The sequence below is a fragment of the Canis lupus genome, chromosome 7 (assembly GCF_011100685.1).
Source record: "Canis lupus familiaris isolate Mischka breed German Shepherd chromosome 7, alternate assembly UU_Cfam_GSD_1.0, whole genome shotgun sequence".
Lineage (NCBI taxonomy): Eukaryota > Metazoa > Chordata > Mammalia > Carnivora > Canidae > Canis > Canis lupus.
Window position 1 is genome coordinate 64,346,318 of NC_049228.1, and position 20,581 is coordinate 64,366,898.

Genomic DNA, 20,581 nt, shown 5'->3' on the forward strand with positions numbered 1-20,581 from the left:
GTTCTTTTAAAAGTATGAAGTATTTAAAAATTCACAGACTCACCTCTACCTGGAGCTCAGGGAAGTGTGTGCCCTCCTGCCTACCTCTGAGCCACCCACTCTGGGTGGGGAAGGGGCACCTATAACAAACATCTCTAAGAAGACAGCTTTTCTCCAAGAAAATTATCCATCAAAAGAATTTTCTAAAGAATGGATCCCAACAAAATTAATTTTTTATCGTTTAATAACCCAGTGGGTTTCTAAAAGGCTAATGAACTGCATTTTTGGCTATGTTTTGTTTGAAACAAATATGGAGATATTCACAAAGCAAATGGCCACTATGTATATTTATGTCTGTCAGAATTTCATTTCAATACCAATAACTGTTCACTAAATTATATGGCTTCAGGAAAAACCTGTTCAATATCTATGATAAATAGGATTAAATAACTGATTAACATCAACTTACTAGGAGAATGGGTAAAGGTTATGAAATAATTTATTAAATAAGTTTATTAATAAAATATAAAAATAGGTTTGACCTCACTAATAACCAAGAAAAAAAAAAAAAAAGGCAAAGCAAAGAACATCTGAATGTCCAAAAGCAATCAGTTAAATAACCCATGGCACATTCATATGAAAAACTACTATGTTCTCATTTAATATTTTGAAATTGAGTAACAGAGAAGCTATGTAATACAATCTAAGAGAGAAAAATTGGATACACAGCACTATAGATTCCATTTTGTAAAAGAAATAAAGAGAAACATAGAACATTAGCAGTAAAGAAGGATTTCTCCAAGTGGTAACAGAGGACTTGCTTTCTTTTTTAACCCTTTTGTATTTTCTAAATTTTTTTTTAAGATTTTATTTATTCATTTATGATAGACAGAGAGAGAGAGAGAGAGAGAGAGAGAGAAGCAGAGACACAGGCAGAGGGAGAAGCAGGCTCCATGCAGGGAGCCTGACGTGGGACTCGATCCCGGGACTCCAGGATCGCGCCCTGGGCCAAAGGCAGGCGCCAAACCACTGAGCCACCCAGGGATCCCCTGTATTTTCCAAGTTTTCTATAGTAATGTTCAGGGATTTTTAAGCAGAATAATAATTTTAGAAATAAATAGCATGAATTGATGACTTGAAGTTTCCTGAGGGCAGGGAGCATAGCCTGCGTGCTCATCTAACACAGTGCTTAGCATATCACATATGCTCAGTAATTATTTGTGGAATAGACCAATGAGTGAGCAAAAATTTTTTTAAATTTTTATATACTTTCAGACTTACAGAAGAGTTGTAAGATTAACACAAAGGATTCCCAGATGCCCTTTACCTGATTCCCCAAACATTACATATAAATCCTACACTGGATTTATCCTTCTCTCTAGACAGATATTTTCTCCTAATGGCTAAAATTAGCTCCTTTAAAAAGTCCTTCTTGAATGTCAGAAAAAAGGAGTGCAAAGATCACAGAAAATGCCAGAGATCCTATCTTGACCCAAAAAGTCCAACAACTCTGCTGCTTTTAATATATACATTAATGTAGAGCTTCAAGTGAGGGATTTTACGTTGATGCATCACCAAAATTTCACATGAGCTATGAGCCCTCAACCATTTAAGTATCAGGCAAGTCCTGAGAGGATTAGCAAGAAGAACATAAACCACTGAACCAAAACAAAAGGCAAACATATTTTAAAAGAAGGATAAGTTCTAGTAAGTCCAAATTTTGGAGGTCAAAATAAAAGTTAAGTTCTACTTCTGACTTCAGCCAAATAGAAAGAAGCATCCTCAAGGATGAGATGGAGGGAGGGAAGGAGAGAGAGAGGCAGAAGAAAGAGAATAGAGAGAAAAAGTGGTCTCTGGCAGTCTAGAAAGAAAAGTGTATGTTACAACTTAGCAGCAATAGACCTTCATTTAAGGTTTGGAAGGAAATGCTTTTGTGATTTTGAGTTTTAGTTGGTTTCATTCTTGAATTTTCATTTTTTCAAGTAAATCTGATCTGCCAAAGAAGCAAATTTCTCCTGGCAGTATCAGACCGATCACCACATACGCGAAAGAACTGGTGTCTGTGTTAAACACAGTCTTACAGAAGCTGTTAAAGGCTCGATTTGAGTCTACAGCACTCAAAATATCAAAGCTACAGAATGTTGGAAAAAAACAGTATTGGACAAACGAATTAAGCAATTCGTTTCTAGCCCTTACTATGAAGGTTGTTAAAATGTAGGTCATTCAAGAACATAAGGAAATACTTGGTATACGCTCAGGCCCTCAATAACAATTTCCTGCAAAAATTTAATTTAAACTAGTTATATTTCACTTTAAAGGTTATTCACAACTTGATTCTCACAAAGGAAAAGTATGATCCACTTATCTGGCACTGATAATTTCTCTATGACAGCATTATCTTGAGATGGAAAAGATGAAACACTGACTTCAAGTCTAAAACTATTTCCCTAGGGGATGCCTGGGCGGCTCAGTCAGTTAAGTGTCTGCCTTCAGGTCACATCATGATCCCAGGGTCCTGGGATGGAGCCCCACATCGGGCTCCCTGCTCAGTGGGGTGTCTGCTTCTCCATCTGTCCTTCCCCCTGCTCATGCTCTTTCTCTCTCCCACTCTCAAATAAATAAAAATATTTTTTTTAAAAAGTAATAAAACTATTCTCCTAAATACACATTAAGCACTTGTGGTTTCAATTTCCTAAGTAAAAATGCATACCATGCCCCAAAGAGGCATCACATATTTTCAAAGACTGAAATAGGAGGCATTGAAAAAAAAGTGGGGGGCATTACTTATTGTGTCCATTGAATGTTGAAAACCATTAAAAATAATGCTTTTGGCATACCTGACAATTCTTGTTTTACAAACGAGAGCACAGCCAGGTAAACTTGACAGTCAGCTATGATTATCTGCCTCTGAAGCCGATCAACCATAGAGGGGGCAGATTTTCGGGCATCAACCTGTTTGATGGAAAGAAAAGTACGTGTTGATAAATCACACCCAAGAACAAGACACTATCCAAATAACTATTACTTTACTGTGCAAAAGAACTTCACGCAGGAAGTGTAAGACAGGTGCACTGAAAGCCAAGACCAAATTTATACTGTATTCCCATGAGATCTACAATAGGATGAAGAACACTGCAACTCAAAGATAAATATCCTGAGTGAGAACAATCAAGCTTGTGGGAAACCATGAAAGTCAACACAGAAGTTCAGACTTTTACCTTTTTTAAAAACAATTTAAGTTCTTACCTATCCAAAATAAAAATTACTAAAGGTAGAAAATGTTCCCCAAAATAGAGAACCTGAAAAACCACTTTGCAGCCATCTACCTTTGTTCACGTAGGATGAACACTGGGGTTCATTCACTATGTGCACGCAACTGAGATGTGAGGGTCAAAAACGGATACATTTTAGTGAAGGAGAAAAGAGCTGAACTGAACTCAGAATTTAAGCCATACCTCTAAGGTTACTACCTCTATAAAAGAAGCAAAAGGTAAAACTAAAAAACACTTTTTTATAAAATGTTGGTCCTTATTATAAAGAATGTCTGTAATTTTAAAAAGTTTGCTCTGATAAAGAATACTGCATTTTTAATACAAAGTGAACTTGAACAAGATAAGCTACATAGTTTTCATGGGCTTTCACAGTGACATAAGAACTGATAGGATCTTTGCAAATACGACAATACCATATATACTAAACACAAAAGAATGAACTGTTTTCCTTTTTTCTAGATTAACATAATCTAGTATGGCCACTATTGTTGCAAATGCAGCCCCAGAACTCATTACTTTGCCTAGGCAAATGCCAGTTTATTAGGGCTTCTGTTTCTTTGTAATAACATCTACTGTGTAGGGTTGTTGGAAGGGGTAATGAGATACTGTATGTGAAAATGCTTTTTAAATTGCAAAGACCCATTACCAATGTTAATTCCTAACATATGTGTTAGGCATAGAATTAGATACAGAAGACAGACATATGAATAACTTACAGTCTAATGAGGGAACACTGACCTCATTACCATGTAATGCAGTTAAGTGCTCTGAAGGGTCAAGTACAGGATACTACGGGGATGAGTAGGAAACCTACTCAACATGGCTTTGGGGATCAGGCAAGTGTCCTTGGAGAAAATGATCTAGGAAGACCTACCTAAAGAAGGAGTAGGAATCAGGTCAAGAGGGAAGAGAACATTCTAGGCAAAGGACAAGGAAGCACCAAGTCAGCCACTATAAGGAGTTTAGACTTCACTGTAATGGCAAGGGTTGGGGCCAGGGACACCGAAAATGAAGCCAGCAACATATTATTTGCATTTTATACACTGTATCATTGGAGAATGAATCTGAGAACAGTGAGAGTTGTTGTAGGCAAATGGGGATGATGGTGGACCTAAGGAAATGGCAAGAGGGGGAGAGAAGTGGATGAATTCAGGAGGTATTCTAGAAAGAGAGGCAACAGGACTCTGTCCCTGATCAGATGCAGGTTTTGCAGAAAGAGTCATCAAGGAGACCTCTGGCCCTTCTGGACCATCAGGAGCCAGTCCTCTTGGCCCGAGTGGCTTCCTCATGGTGGACACCATTAGCAAGAGCAGAGATGAAGCAAGTTGGACACAAAGGAGCCAAAGAAAAGATGGGCAGCTTTTGAGGACTGTAAACAGCTTCTGACTGGTTTGTCAGCTCAACAGGTAACACCTGCAAGACCCCTGGGCACTCCAGAATTATCAGGGGTAGGAGGATGCCTCGCCAAAGACTAGACTTTTGCACTGAAAGGTGAAAGCACAATCAGGGAAAGTGAAATACAATGTTATTTTGACTTTATTTTAACCAAAGGCTGGTAAGTCCTGCAAAAAATCAGATAAATAGCCAGATCCTCAACTATGCCAAAATGCAACACATTTGAATTATATATGCATGAAAGTCTCATCACAAAAGCTCTTAGCACATGGCCCACTAAGGAAGAAGATAATCTTAAGAAGGCAAAAGAATTAATGCACCACATGGCTCTGATGACTGATGGGGCAGGTGGGGGTGGGGCTCTATGGTTTTAAAAAATACATTTTACATAATCAAACATGTGAGAAACACACATTGTGCTTTATCATAGCCAAAATATCAAAAACCAAGTAAGTGAGCAATGATCTCAGTCAGTGGCACTCTGTTCACAACCTAAAGACTCAGTGCTTACATTCTTCTTAATTTTATTCTTGATAGTTTCAATTACTCCAGCCTCTTCACTTTCACACAGCTTCTCTGTCGTCTTTAAGTCATCACACGCCAACTGCATTTTTTCTTCTTCAAATGTCATCATGGCGTTCTTCCAAGAAAAAAAGTAAGGAAAGAATGAATGAATCAGTAAGCATTGGAAAATTTAGGTGATTTATTACAACAAAATACCAAGCTAGGAGAAAAAAAAAAAACATTCAAATTATTTGTTGCAAGTAAAAAGAATTGGAATGTTACCGTGAGCCCTAATCATCTCCAAAGACTATAATCTCAATATAAAATAAGAATATACCGGGCAGCCTGGGTGGCTCAGCAGTTTAACACCACCTTTTAGCCCAGGGCCTGATTCTGGAGACCTAGGATTGGGTCCCACGTCGGGCTCCCTGCATGGAGCTTGCTTCTCCCGCTGCCTGTGTCTCTGCCTCTCTCTCTCTCTCTCTCTCTGTCTCTCATGAATAAATAAATAAAATCTTAAAAAAAAAAAAAAAGAATATACCTCTATCACACCTACATGAAAAAAATAGAGGGTAATAAAGGTTCTTGCAATTACTGTTCTATGACCTTTTTTGTTGCTATTGAACACAGTAACCAAAGCCCTGTAAAATTTCTGACTGGTCCACTTCATTCAGGTGGTTTTTGTTTTTGTTTTTTAGATTGTATTTATTTATTCATGAGAGAGAGGTGGGGGGGCAGAGGGAGAAGCAGGCTCCATGTAGGAAGCCTGATGTGGGACTCAACCCCAGGACTCCAGGATCACGCCCTGGGCTGAAGGCAGGCACTCAACTGCTGAGCTACCCAGGGATCCCTCATTCAGGTTTTATATCGGTGTCCCACTGCAAAGTTCATTCTGCCCACACGTGGACCCCTGGCTCCATCAAGTACTGTGCTAATGAAACGTCAGCTAGTAGGTAGGTCTTGGAAAACACCGGTCTTTTCAAGGACAGCAATTTCAATGGGTTCTCTTATTTGGAATTATATAACACTGTCTGTCCATGGTGAAAAATTTCACTGACAGCCTGGTAGGTTTTTCCAGGCCATAGCTGATTGGGTAGGGGCAACCCTTTCTCTGCCAAAAACCTGATACTTTCACGAGTGGAACGGAGATTTCTGAGGTTATGGATGAGTCATAGCAGCAGAGACATGATACTTGGCTCTTGGAAGGCTTAAAGAACTCATTGGAGCTGGCTCTCCACCATGCCCTATCCATTCAGCAAGCCCTCCCCACTTGGCATTTGAGGCCTCCTCCTTGGTAAGACTGCAATATACTCTCCCCCTGTAGCCAAACTAGATCACAGCCACCTTTGCCCAAGCACCCCACTGCTGGGCAAACAGACTCCAGCCTTGCTACAGCGTCTCTCCCTACCTTTCTCCTCCACCCAGCCAACCCTCACTGCCTTTATAGTTAAGTGGGTACTCATGTGATTTCCACAGAGTACCGTAAAGTCCAATGATGCTATGTTTTCTTATCAACAGCAAGCCTTAAAAATTTGTGTTGAATCCCCTGGCAAAAAGAGGAAATAAATAGTTTGAATGAAAATCATGTCACCAGAAGCTGGCCTGGTACCTGAGGCTGGGCACTGGCAGCCTGCACAGGACACACCAGTTTGTGGACATCTTCCTAGATCTGAAATCCAAATGTTTTTTCTATTTTACTTCACTTGATCTCTACACGATATTAATTATAAATATATATATATACAAACACACACACACACATATATTTGCTATTTTACCATTCTATGATAGCTTTTTTAAATTATGTATTTGAAAGTGATTTATACGTGATGTTATATGTATTTCTGGAAAAGAGCATCCAATTTTCTACGTTTAACACCTGCAACCTATTCCTTCAATTCCTAAATACTAATATTTAAAAATATAATAGTAACTAATAAATTTCAGCTCTAATTTAACTTGCTTTCCAGTCCTTATTTAATAATTTTAGAGCAAACCTTTAGTATCCAAAGTCTGACTTTTTTTTTTTTTTTTTTTTTTTTTTTTTTTTTTTTTTTTTTAACTGCTAATGCAGGGACACCTGGGTCGCTCAGTAGTTGAGCGTCTGCCTTTGGCTCAGGTCATAATCCCTGGGACCTGGGATGGAGTCTCGCATCAGGCTCCCTGCAGGGAGCCTGCTTCTCCCTCTGCCTATTTCTCTGCCTGTCTCTTATGAATAAATAAATAGGGATCCCTGGGTGGTGCAGCGGTTTGGCGCCTGCCTTTGGCCCAGGGCGCGATCCTGGAGACCCGGGATCGAATCCCATATCAGGCTCCCGGTGCATGGAGCCTGCTTCTCCCTCTGCCTGTGTCTCTGCCTCTCTCCCTCTCTGTGACTATCATAAGTAAATAAATAAAAATGTAAATAAATAAATAAATAAATAAATAAATAAATAAATAAATAAAATCTTTTTTTAAAAAATCGCTAATGCAGTTTTATTTTTTGGAAAGGTCTTTCCAAATTTATTTTTTTTTTAATTTTTATTTATTTATGATAGTCACAGAGAGAGAGAGAGAGAGGCGCAGAGACACTGGCAGAGGGAGAAGCAGGCTCCATGCACCGGGAGCCCGATGTGGGATTCGATCCCGGGTCTCCAGGATCGCGCCCTGGGCCAAAGGCAGGCGCCAAACCGCTGCGCCACCCAGGGATCCCTCCAAATTTATTTTTATTTAAAAAATTGATTGGAGAAAAACAGTACTCTGGAAAGTATAAGCATTTTATTTTTATTTTTTAAGATTTTATTTATTTATTCATGGTAGACAGAGAGAGAGAGAGAGAGAGAGAGAGAGAGGCAGAGACACAGGCAGAGGGAGAAGCAGGCTCCATGCCGGGAGCCAATGCAGGACTTGATCCCAGGACTCTAGGATCACACCCCGGGCCAAAGGCAGGCGCCAAACCGCTGAGCTACCCAGGGATCCCCAGCATTTTATTTTTTACATTGAGGAATACAAGATATCTCACAGGTCTTGATTGATACGCAAAACTTTATTCCACTTTTAAATGCTAAAAGATGTGTATCTATAGGGGGGCCTGGGTGACTCAGTCGATTAAGTGCCCGACTCTTGATTTCGACTCAGGTTATGATCTCAGGGTCATGGGATGGAGCCCCACATCAGGCTCTGCGCTCAGCAGAGAGTCTGCTTGAGATTCTCTCTCTCCTTCTGCCCACCCCCTCCAACACTGCATGAGCATATGCTTTCTCTAAAATAAATAAATCTTAAAAATAAAAAAATTAAAGATCTGTATTTATACAGCTAGCAACTTTAAGACATACTTTATATACCTGTTTCTTTCACACCAATACCTCTCCCCATACCAACTTACCAAAAAACTGACGAAGCTGGCTCCGAAACTCATTAATGGGCTATGGTTTCTGTTAAGGAAACAAAATAAAATTATTTTTAATGTATACTTTTTATAAACATTTGATATATTAGGATCATTATAGATTCCTAATAATTGGACAGACAGTAAGGTCTTAAAGCTGATAAAATTACACTAAGAAAGAGGCACCTGTGTGGCTCAGTCAGTTAAGCATCTGACTTGATTTAGGCTCAGGTCATGATCTCAGCATCATGAGATTGAGCCCTGAGCCAAGCTTTGTGCTAGAAGTGGCACCTGCTTGAGATTCCCTCTTCCTCTGCCGTTAATCCCCTTTCTCTCCCCTTCTCTCAAAAATGGGAAGGGGAAGGTGAAGAGGAAGGGGAAGGGAAGAGGAGAGAAACCTGGCCAATTCTTCAAAGCAAGGTGCACAAGAAAGTCAAATTATAAGAGACTGCTTTAAGTAAACCAACCTGACATCTGCAAACACGTGACCAAGAGAAGATGATTAATATTCATTTTAAAAAATGCAAAATATATTCAAAACTTTACACACATAAAATACCATTTTTAAAGTAGATCAGAGGGTTTTACCAGAGCCAACCTTGCAAATTCACTCATTCCATCTAAAGAACTTCAAGAATGCCTCCCTAGAGTCAGACACTCTCCCACTGTAATACAGTCATTAGTGAATTACATACGTAAGCCAAAAAGAAACCAAATCAAACTACCAATTCAAAAGATACAGGAATATAAACTTTCCACTTCAAATTCACAACCAGTACAAAATCTAAATCTCTATAAATTGTGCTAAAAGAAAAAACAAATGGAAATTGCCTTCTTAAAGAAAAATAACTTTACTGATTTTTTAATTATGTACATAGCATATGGTCATCCTAAAAAAGGAAAGAATAATGCATTTAGTCAATCCCCTACGGAAATTTAGTTTGGGTCCAAAGAGTGTGTGTGTTTGGGGGTGGAAGTGGGGAGGACATGCACATTTATATGTATATGTACATATACACATATATCCAATGTGTGTATCAGATGAGCATCTTTGTCCATATATCTCTTCAGGCAAGTCCAAATACGTTCTTGGGATAAATTGTTAGAGATGGCATTCCTGAGTCAAACAGTATGCACATCCATTTTCATCTTGGAGGCAGAGGGGAGGGAGGGAGAGAGAGTAGAGGGAGTAGGGAAGGAGAAGATGCATTAAGGAACCTGATTTATTTGGAATATTAGCTTTTTGCTACATTTTTTCCCCATCTTTTTAGTACTTACTCAAATTCTACAATGAATAATAATTTGTTTACTCTCACCTAATAAGGATATTAAACTAACAAGAAAAAAAGCAGGAAGATCAACTCATTAGTGAGGAATGCCCTGCTAGCATTCACGTCCATAAGCAGGCTAAAGCTGGGCATCCAGAGAACACTGTGGAGTCAGCCATCCCTCCTCTGCAGCAGAGCAGATGGCAATCTTCCCAGCCCACAGCTCTGCATGGACATACCATGATAGCCTCTCAACCTAATTTGGTTTGCCTATACTGTCCCCTCTAGGATGTCATTTTCTGCCTCTTATTCCTTATCATGCCTTACACACAACAGGCATTCAACAATTATGAATCAGTAAAGGAATGAAAGAGAACCCTGCCTTTCAGGAACATTTTATTTAAGCCCTGACGAGTATGGCTTTTCCCCTTTCCTTGCTTATATGTTAGCTACTTGGTCATCTGAAAAATGAAAGCAGCTGAAACCAGGGCCTGGTGTTGCTATATGTGCTTCTTGTTCTTGACTAAAATTAGGTTTCTGAGAGCCAAGGCTATTAATTATTCATGGTATCCTAGCCTCACCCTCAGTACTTCACATACCATCATAGGTGAAAAAACAGCCCAGTGGGAACCCTCTTCCCTCTCCGATGTACAGTCTCTGCAAACTCCACAGCATCTGGTACATTAGACAGTGTACGTGGTATAATACACCGATCAATAAACACACACTGGCTCATATGCTGCACAAAGACCTGCTGTTTTAAGAATTTAACAAGTTTCACTTGACTTTTTAAGCCTATGTTAATTTATCTCATCTTGATTATTTTGGCCCACAAATGTGTTTCTACATAAAACTTACTCATTTTGGGGATTTGGAAATGTTCCCAAAGAATACAAGTATTACTTTAAAGTTGAAGCTAAGAAAAGAGAAGGAAAAGGCTCCTAGCTCACCTCAATATGCTCATATTGGGAACCAATAAATGACCCAAACAGGAGGGCAGTGAGGGTATTATGTAAAGACTGAATATAAAGGTAAGCATTAGAACCAAAATGCAGGGGATCCCTGGGTGGCTCAGTGGTTTGGAGCCTGCCTTTGGCCCAGGGCATGATCCTGGAGTCCTGGGATCGAGTCCCACATCAGGCTTCCTGCGTGGAGTCTGCTTTTCCTTCTGCCTGTGTCTCTGCCTCTGTCTCTCATGAATAAATAAATAAAATCTTAAAAAAAAAAAGAACTAAAATGCAAAGCTTCCTAAATACTAGAAGACATAAAAGTGAACAGAGGTGAAGACAAGCAAAATATATTAGATGGTATAAACCTCCCTTATTTAAAAGAAGGAAGGATATAAATATAAAGATATATACAATTTGCTAATTTTGAAAAAAAAGTTGGAATAACCTATGCATTTAAAAAAAAAAAAAGGATTCCTAACAAGGTGAGATAAGGAATAGGTAAGAAGAACAAGGATAGAAACAAAGCTTTTTTGTAGATACTTTGTTTTGTAGTTTAGACTTCGGAACTATGTAAATATTGCCCATAATATCAAATTTTAATAATGGGATCCCTAAAATGTAAAATTAATGCAAATCAAGCTGGTAAAATAACCACACAGAACTATTCCAAGTGACATTACAACATAATAATCTGACAGTGCATTTTTATTATGAAATACCCTTAAAAACAGACCGTAGAAAATGGCAAAAAATTTGTTTTCAGTAATCATATTCTCACCAGTCAACTTGGTATTGTCATCCTAAGGCTGCTGGGGATGTAGTTTGTGATAAAGCAACGCATAGGTATGTTGGTGTTTGTTAGGACTCAGGGCTTTGTGCATCGGAAAAAGAATGAAGTTAATTAAAAATCCTATAGTCTAGAATATGAACTTACTGGTTTTATCTCTAAAAAAATACCTATTTTCTGTCTACTGAAAAAGCCTAGAAATAACACCACCAGTAGCACTGAGCATGCCCAGCACCCTCTCTAATACATTAGGTAAAAGAGACTGTGGCTTCTTGAAGAAATGGCTGATTCCAGGTCAAGGGTAAGAAATGTTCAAGAGGAGCATGGAATATAGCAGAAAGCAAGGAAGCTTAAAAATTATATTAGGTTCTTTTTTTTTTTAATTTTTTATTTATTTATGATAGTCACACAGAGAGAGGCAGAGACACAGGCAGAGGGAGAAGCAGGCTCCATGCACCGGGAGCCCGACGTGGGATTCGATCCCAGGTTTCCAGGATCGCGCCCTGGGCCAAAGGCAGGCGCCAAACCGCTGCGCCACCCAGGGATCCCATATTAGGTTCTTAAAGATATTCCCACTATGCAAACATGGAACAATCTAATCCCTAATGAGGGTATAAACAGCAATGGATTGAAACCTCAAATAAGATTAAACTCTAAATTCATAATGGTACTCTTAATTAAAAAACAAAACAAAACAAAAAACAAAAAACAACAACAACAAAAAAAAACACCTCCCTGTTTGTCTATGGAAGATCCTAAGGAACCAACTCATTGTTTTGGAAACTGATTTTAACAAAAGAGAAGAAATAACCATTTACCCTGTCTTTTCTCTGAGGACTCAGATTAATGAATTAGTTGGGTGGGAGGACAGTCTTTTTACATAAATATCCTGGGATAATAAATGAGAAGCAAAGATAGAATCAATGTTTCATTTTGCAGCTCCTAATGGAGTAATGGATATGGCCACTGACCACAGAGAGAAAGGAACATATTAAATACCACCATGCTGATATAATCAGCAATATCCAAGCTATGGGATACCACAGAACAAAAATCCTAGACTCACCAGCAACACTAAAAAAGTATATGGGGGGATAAAAGAACTGAAAAAGAATTTCTGAAATAAAAGGTATAAAATACAACAGACACTTAAAGACACAGACACATCAAACTATATACATATATACACACATACACACATATATACAAACCAGTAACAATTACAATATGAAACAAAAATCACAATAGCACCAAATCACTAATTATCTAAGGATGCATCTAACAAAGATGTATAATACTGCTGCACTGAAAACTCAAAACATTGCTAAAAAATAAATAAATAAATAAAAGACCAGGGTTTTTTAACACTTTGGGTCAGATATTTTTTTCTCATGGGGGCTGTCCTATGAGTTGTAGGATGTTGGGCAGCATCCCTATCCTCTATCTATAAGATGCCAGTAGCACACGCCACTCTTCCACCACAGATGTGACAACAAAAATGTCTCCAGACACTGTCAAATATCCTCTGGGGGCAAATCAACCTGAACTGAAAACCACTAATCTCAATACAGAGATATACAATTTTTATGGGTTGGAATTCAGTATTGTTAATTTCACTTAAACTGAACTGTAACTTCAATGCAATCCAAAGCAAAATCTGTGTGTGTGTGTGTGTGTGTGTGTGTGTATTGAAAAGCTGATTCTAAAATCTACATGGGAAAGAAAACACAAAATGGCCAAATCAAATTGAGGAACAATGACAAAGCTGGATACCTGAGATCAAAACTTAATTAAGAATTTCTGTTTACCCATTAGAGATTTAAAAAAGACAAATCACAGACTAAGAGAAAAAAATTAAATACACTTATCCAACAAAAAGCACATCCTTAGAATATGTAAAGAATTCCTATGAATCAGTAAAAAATGACTACCCTGGCAAAAGTCTTTAATAGGCACGACACAAAAGAGTTTATCTTAAAGTCAATAAGGTAATTATTAAAAAGTGCTGAAAAGGAAACACTTTATCAGGGAAATACAAAGTAAAGCCACAGTGAGATACCACTACTCTCCCATCAGCTTGGCCATACTTGCAAGGACTAACAATATCAAGTGTTAATGAGAATGTAAAATAACTAGAACTCTCCTACGTGGCCCTGCAATATCTACGAAAGCTAAACATGTGCTTACCCTGTGATCCAGTAACTGCGCTGCTCAGTATATATATGCACACACAACAGAACTGAATTAGTATGCCCTCAAAGGTATGTATGGCAGGTTAATGGTAGTATTCATAATAGCCTCAAACTGGAACCAACAGAATGGATCAAATAATTACAGTATATTCATTCAACGAAATAGAGTAGTTCACAGCTACAAGGAAGGACAGACTACTGCTAAATATAACAACATGAATCAATTCCATAGACAATGTTGAGTGAAGAAAGCCAGACACAAAAGAGCATATGATTCCATTGATATAAAGTTCATAACCACTGTCCTGACTTCTGTCATCAGAGGGGTGATTACTGACTGAGTAGGAGCCCTGGAATGCTGGAAAGATTCTATAACTTTATCTGGGCTTAAGTAGTTACTTAAGTAGTAGTGATGTTCATAAATGTATACACTCTTCAGTGTATGTAAGCTTTTCCTCATGAAAAAGAAAAAAATTAAAAAGCAAAAAATCAGATAAATGATCATCGAAGGCATTTGATTATATCAGTGAATTATTAATTTATTAGGTATGGCTACATTTTAAAAAATATTTTTAGAGATGCATACGAAAGTATTTATGGGTGAAATGATGACTGGGATTTGCCTCAAATACAAATTGAGATAAGAGTATTAAAAGAGAGCTGAAGTATGACTGGCCATGACTTAAGGCTGGCATACGGAAACATGAGACTTGATTATACTATTTTATGTACCTAAGAGGATGTAGGATATTTTTAAAAGAAAAAGTTAAAAAGCAAACACAAATCAAAATCTTCTGCAAAAGAGGTCTTTTGGAATCCTGTTTTTTGTTTTTTTTTTTAAAGATTTTTACTTATTTATTTGAGTGACAGCATGAACTGGGGTTGGGGGAGGCAGAGGGAGAAGACGACTCCTCGCTGAACAGGGAGCCTGACATGGGGCTTGATCCCCAGTCTCTGAGATCATGACCTGAGTCGAAGGCAGACTTAACTTTCTGAGCCACCCAGGCACCCCTGGAATCTTTTTTGATGAGAAGTCTTCTTATGGTCATTGCCATTGTTTGCTTTCTGAAAATGAACCACCAGTAGTAATAAAATGGCTCTAGATTTTTCTCTCTGTATATGGAGTCTCCCAAAGACAGAAAACCTGTTGCAAATACCAAGGAATAACTGATCATCTTTCCCTCAATTCATCAATACTGCCAAAGTTTAAAAAACATTTATCTAGAATATTAAAACCTGAATTGATGAAAATTTTATTTTCTGAAACACAGTGGAAGAAAATGTATGCATTTGACTTTTTTCTTTTTTAAAGATTTTATCCATTTATTCATGAGAATACACAGAGATCCCGACGGGGGACTCGATCCTGGGTCTCCAGGATCACGTCCTGGGCTGAAGGCATCACCAACTATGCATTTGACTTTTAAAGAAATCTTTTTTCCATTAAATAAATGGGTATAATTACTTTGTCAGTCCCTAACTGAATATGCTTTTTCAAATGTGGTTTTAATCTCCTAAAATAGTGGCAAATGATTGGAATTTTTAAAATTTTTTTATTTTTGTGAAAATGTTTTCTATTTACATGATGTTGGGACGCCTGGGTGGCTCAGCGGTTGAGCATCTGCCTTCAGCTCAGGGTGTGCTCCTGGAGTCCCAGGATCGAGTCCTGCATTGGGGGCTCCCTGGATGGAGCCTGCTTCTCTCTCTGCCTATGTCTCTGCCTCTCTCTATCTCTCTCTGTCTCTGTCTCTGTCTCTCTCACAAATAAATAAATAAAATCTTTAAAAAAAAATATTTATGTGATGTTGAGTTCTTAGATGAATTCTCCAAAAGGACTTTTCTTCCCTTCAAACGTGCAAGGAGATTTATTTGACTTTTAGGTTTTTTGTTGTTGTTTTGTTTTTTTGTTTTTTTGTTTTTTTAAAGGCAATCCAGGGCCACCTGAAGCTAATAAGCCATGACAATCATCTTCATCTTTCACTGCATCCCCAAGATCCCAGATTTGAGGGTCAAAGAAATAATCACATAAATTCACTCCCTGCTGCTTTTTAAGGCAGCTGTGCCTTTTCTGTGACCCAGGCTGCTCATGTGACCCACGCTGTTTTAAAAAAAATCACAGTTCCTTGGAGCAGCTGGGTGGCTGGGTTAGGTTAAGTGTCTGACCCTTGATTTTGGCTCACGTCATGAGATCAAGCCACATCTTTCTTCCTCTCCCTCTGTCCTTCCCCTTCTCTTCTCTTAAAAAAACAAAACAAAACAAACAAAAAAAAAAACACAGTTCTAGAGGACAATATGAGCAATTAAGTTACTGAATGCTTCTATAGATGCCTCTCTCCTTGCCTTCAGAAACAAAACTTTTGCTAATAAAACAAGTAATATCTTTTGTTCTGTCTGGTGTCTTCATGGGCTCTAAGGGAACTAAACTGGTTCAGTACTGCATTTTTCTCTCTCAAAGTAAATAGTATAGTGCCAACAGAAGAAAAAAGCTGAGTACATGATGCCATTCATTGCAGCATTATCCAGGGTAGGGAAAGTGTAAGTTTAAAAAACTGTCTACAAAGGGGAAAAGCTTCATGACATTGGATCTGGAAATGATTTCCTGGATATGACCCCAAAGGCACAGGCAACAAAAGTAAAAAATAAATTGGACTATATCAAAATAAAAACTGTACATCAAAGGACATAATCAACAGTGAAAAGGCAATTGCAACCCACAGAACTGGAGAAAATATTTGCAAATTATCTACCTAGTAAGGGGTTAATGTCCACACTATGTAAGTAATTCTTATGACTCAACACAAAAAACAACTCAATTAAAAAGTGGGCAAAAGACAGTTCTCCAAAAAAGATATACAAATAATAAATACATGAAAAGATGCTCAGTATCACTGATCATTTGGAAAATGAAAATCAAAGCCAGGATGAAATACCACCTTACACCCATTATGTGGGCTATTATGAAAGGAAAGAGACAAAATGAATGGGTTAATGAGGACATGGACACTGCTGCACAAGGAAACCCTTGTGCACTGCTGGTGGGGATATAAAATGGTGCAGCCACTATGGAAAACAGAATGGCAGTTCCTTAAAATATCACAAATGAAATTACCCTATGGCCCAGCCCAAAAGAACTGAAATCAGGAACTCAGGTGTTTATACACCCTGTGTTCTCGCAGCATTATTCACAGTAATCAAGAGGTAGAAGCACTAAGGCAGATGAATGGGTAAACAAAATGTACACAAAATATGGTATATCCATACAATGGAATATTATTCAGCCTAAAAAAGGAAGGAAACTCTGGGGCATCTGGGTGGCTTAGTTAGTTAAGCATCTGCCTTTGGTTCAAGGTTGTGATCTCAGGGCCCTAGGATTGAGTCCCACATCGGACTCCCTGCTCAGTGGGGATGCTGCTCCTGCTCTCTCTCTCTCTCTCTCTCTCTCTCTCTCTGGTTTGCTCTCTCAAATAAATAAATAAAACCTTAAAAAAAAAAAAAAAAAGGGAAGGTAACTCTGACTCATGCTGCAACATAGATGAATCCTGAGGATGTTATGCTATATGAAATAGGGCAGTTATAATAAAGTACTGTATGACTCTACTCATATGAGGTACCTACAGTAATCAAATTGAGAGAGAAGAATGGTAGTTGCCAGGGGCTGGGGGCAGGGAGGAATGAGGAGTTGTTTAACGGGTACAGGGTTTCAGTTTTTGTAATATGAAGAGTTCCGGAGATGGATCAAACCACAATGTCAATGTATTTAACTAAATGGCACACTTAAAAGTGGTTTAAAAGGAAAATATTATGTATATTTTATCACAATCAAAAAATTTCTGAAAATGGACAGAAAGCTTGCAGTAGAATAACCTAGAAAAAAATGGCTATGACAGAATGTGATGTAAAAACAAAAGTTCCATGTACACTATGTTCCAACACATAGAGACAATCAAAAAATGAAAATACTTGTTGTGGGAGAGGGCAATAAGATTAATGGTGATTTTATTCAATGATAAGTATATGTATGTGGGCGGATAAACAATCACGATTAAGCTGCAGTAATCATGTTTCAATAACGTCATTGAGGACATTCTCCCTACATTTAGATACCTTTTAGAGGGAAAAAACCGCATCATTTAAGTCAATTTACTTGTTCTAAATACTCCATGATTCAGTTGTTGCTTTGATACAATTTCTCAACAGAATATATCATCCAGCCAACCAAACAGAATAATGGGGCGATTCAAGAGCAAAAGAGACAAAGCTGCTTGCGTGGGAGTGAGTTATTCACGGAGTGGCAGGCTGTGGCCCAGCTCTGCCCAGCTGTGGCCCAGGGTGCTGTTCGCATGGGGCCAGGAGACAAACGGTCGCAAATGGAGAGAGAGATGCTTATAGGAGGTTACTTCCCAAAACAGTCTCTGATTGTTTTCCAGAAATGAATGCAAATGATTTAGAGATTGCTTTTTATAGTATCTATATAAGTAAGATTTTTTTTTAATTTTTTTTTTTATGATAGTCAGAGAGAGAGAGAGAGAGAGAGAGAGAGGCAGAGACACAGGCAGAGGGAGAAGCAGGCTCCATGCACTGGGAGCCCAACGTGGGATTCGATCCCGGGTCTCCAGGATCGCACCCCGGGCCAAAGGCAGGCGCTAAACCGCGGCGCCACCCAGGGATCCCTATAAGTAAGATTTTTAAATGCATCCTCTCCAAAATATTAAAAAGAAAGATGCAGCAGCAAGCAAGCAAGCAAGCCAATAGGCCAAATGGAATCACAGGGTTTCTTGCTTTTTGAATTATTGCATTTTTTTTTCATTTTTAACAGTGAAATCTTCCCTCTATCATGCTGACTCCTCCCACCCAGCCAAGAAAAATAGATAAACTCCTTATTATAAGGCCTTCTGACAAAAGCAGAGTTAAAAACTAAAATATGCTGAAATCAATACAAAATAGATAAAGCTTCGAACTGTTTAAATTTCATAGGACACTGGCCATCTGAATATGGAACTCATAACTTGTACTTGTGTCCCCTGGGCTATTCTCACAATTTCACTGTCCTGTGTTTCCAAGTCCTCTTTTGAGTACACTGTGTTAACAATCAACAGAGAAGATTAATTTGGCTGCTTTGCAATGAACTATGTTTTCCGAATAGACTGTACTTTTTTAAAAAAGATTATTTATTTATTTATGTGATAGAGAGACCACAAGCAGGGGGAGTGGCAGGCAGAGGTGGAGGGAGAAGCAGACTCCCCACTGAGCAGGGAGCCTGATGCAGGGCTGGATCCCAGGACCCTGGAATCATGACCTGAGCCGGAGGCCCCTTAACCGACTGAGCTACCCAGATACCCCTGAATTTACTTTTTGACACCATTTAGAAATAAGAAACCATGATGGTGAGCTAGCTGAAGGGCTTGGTCTTCATCTAAAGATGCTACAGCAACAAGAGAGAAAGAAGTGCCTGGCCTGCCAGGGCCAAAGATCAGGACAGTTTTTATCACTCGCCATTAACTAAAGAAACTGAAGATTCATCTCCACGCCTACCATGACAGCAACGAGGAACAGCAACATTTCCAACCCCTTGTTCTTGTTGCATTTACTCAACAAATGTGCATGAGAGCACCTCTTCCCTGTGCAGAAAAGGGAATGGTGCCTCTGTAGTGATGAGGGAAAAGCTCTAGCCCATGAATCCAGGAAGGAAAATACATTCTTCCCTCAGGTGGCAGCTGAGGAAAATAGAGGTAAAAAAGTACATTTGAAAGGTTTTTCTTGACAGGATTTATAATAGTTATTAAGAACACTTTTCAAAATGAATAACCGAATTGATTCTGAAAGTATCTTAGTTAAAAAAGTCCTACAAAGGGTTCCTTCATGTATGACACAAGGCATCCCTAGAGGTATCATATATGAATGGAGAGCACGGGTACAAAGTTCCCTTTTGAAGCTTGTTATGAATCAGATTATAGTATAAAAATAAATATCTGTTGGGGCGCCTGGGTGGCTCAGTCAGTTAAGCATCTGGCTCTTGATTCAGCTCAGGTCATGATCTCAGGGTTGTGAGATCGAGCCCCAGGTCAAGCTCCATGCTGGGTGCAGAGTCTGCTTGGGATACTCTCTCTCCCTCACTCTCTCCCCTTCCCTCCTCCAGCCCCTTGGGCTCATGCTTGCTGTCTTAAAAAAAAAAAAAAATCATTATCTGTCGTTTTTTTGAAAGTTCAGTCACTTCCATAGGAATAGCAGTGGATCTATCCCATTTACTTTTCATCCTCCAGGCCTATGTACCTCACTGCTCCACATTCCTAAGTCTCTAAGATAAATTTCCTATTTTAAAGCAGCTTCCTGGAATGTATAGCTGACTGAGCCTGTTCAGTGAGGGGTTAAACTGTCAATCCTATCCAAGTCAAACAATTATGAGAGTGATTAAGAAATCAGGCCCAACCATAAACTATACAATTTACTATCAAAGTCAAAGAAATAATAGATGGCTTTCATGTCAGTCTTTTCATTCTTCAACAAATTTAGATTTAAGAGAAAGCCATAAATTTTATTTATTTTTAAAGATTTTATTTGCAAAGGAGCAAGAGCAAGAGAGCACAAGCAGGGGGAGGGGCAGAGGGAAAGGGAGAAGCAGACTCTCCACTAGGCAGGGAGCCCGATGTGGGGCTTGATCCTAGGACGTTGGGATCCTGACCTGAACCAAAAGCAGATGCTTAACCGACTGAGGCACCCAGGCACCCCCATAAATTTTTTAAAAACAAAGATGTTTTTTAAAAGGATAATTTTAAAATCATGCACCAAAGTCTTAATTAGATAATGTTCTGCAGTTTAAAAGAAAGTAAACGAGAAGTGATGTCTTTAACACATAGGGCTGAAAAATTC

The 20,581-nt window shown here is 38.7% G+C and overlaps 1 protein-coding gene across 1 annotated transcript in view; it reads right to left on the minus strand.

The window, feature by feature from the left end:
* TTC39C (tetratricopeptide repeat domain 39C) overlaps window positions 1-20,581 on the minus strand; it is a 111,667-nt gene that overhangs the window by 56,123 nt on the left and 34,963 nt on the right. Inside the window, exons 2-4 of the mRNA XM_038543642.1 lie at window positions 8,515-8,563; window positions 5,158-5,286; window positions 2,817-2,931 (exon numbers count right to left, since the gene is read on the minus strand). Of these exons, the coding sequence (XP_038399570.1) occupies window positions 2,817-2,931; window positions 5,158-5,286; window positions 8,515-8,563 (293 nt within the window). The remainder of the gene's footprint in view (window positions 1-2,816; window positions 2,932-5,157; window positions 5,287-8,514; window positions 8,564-20,581) is intronic.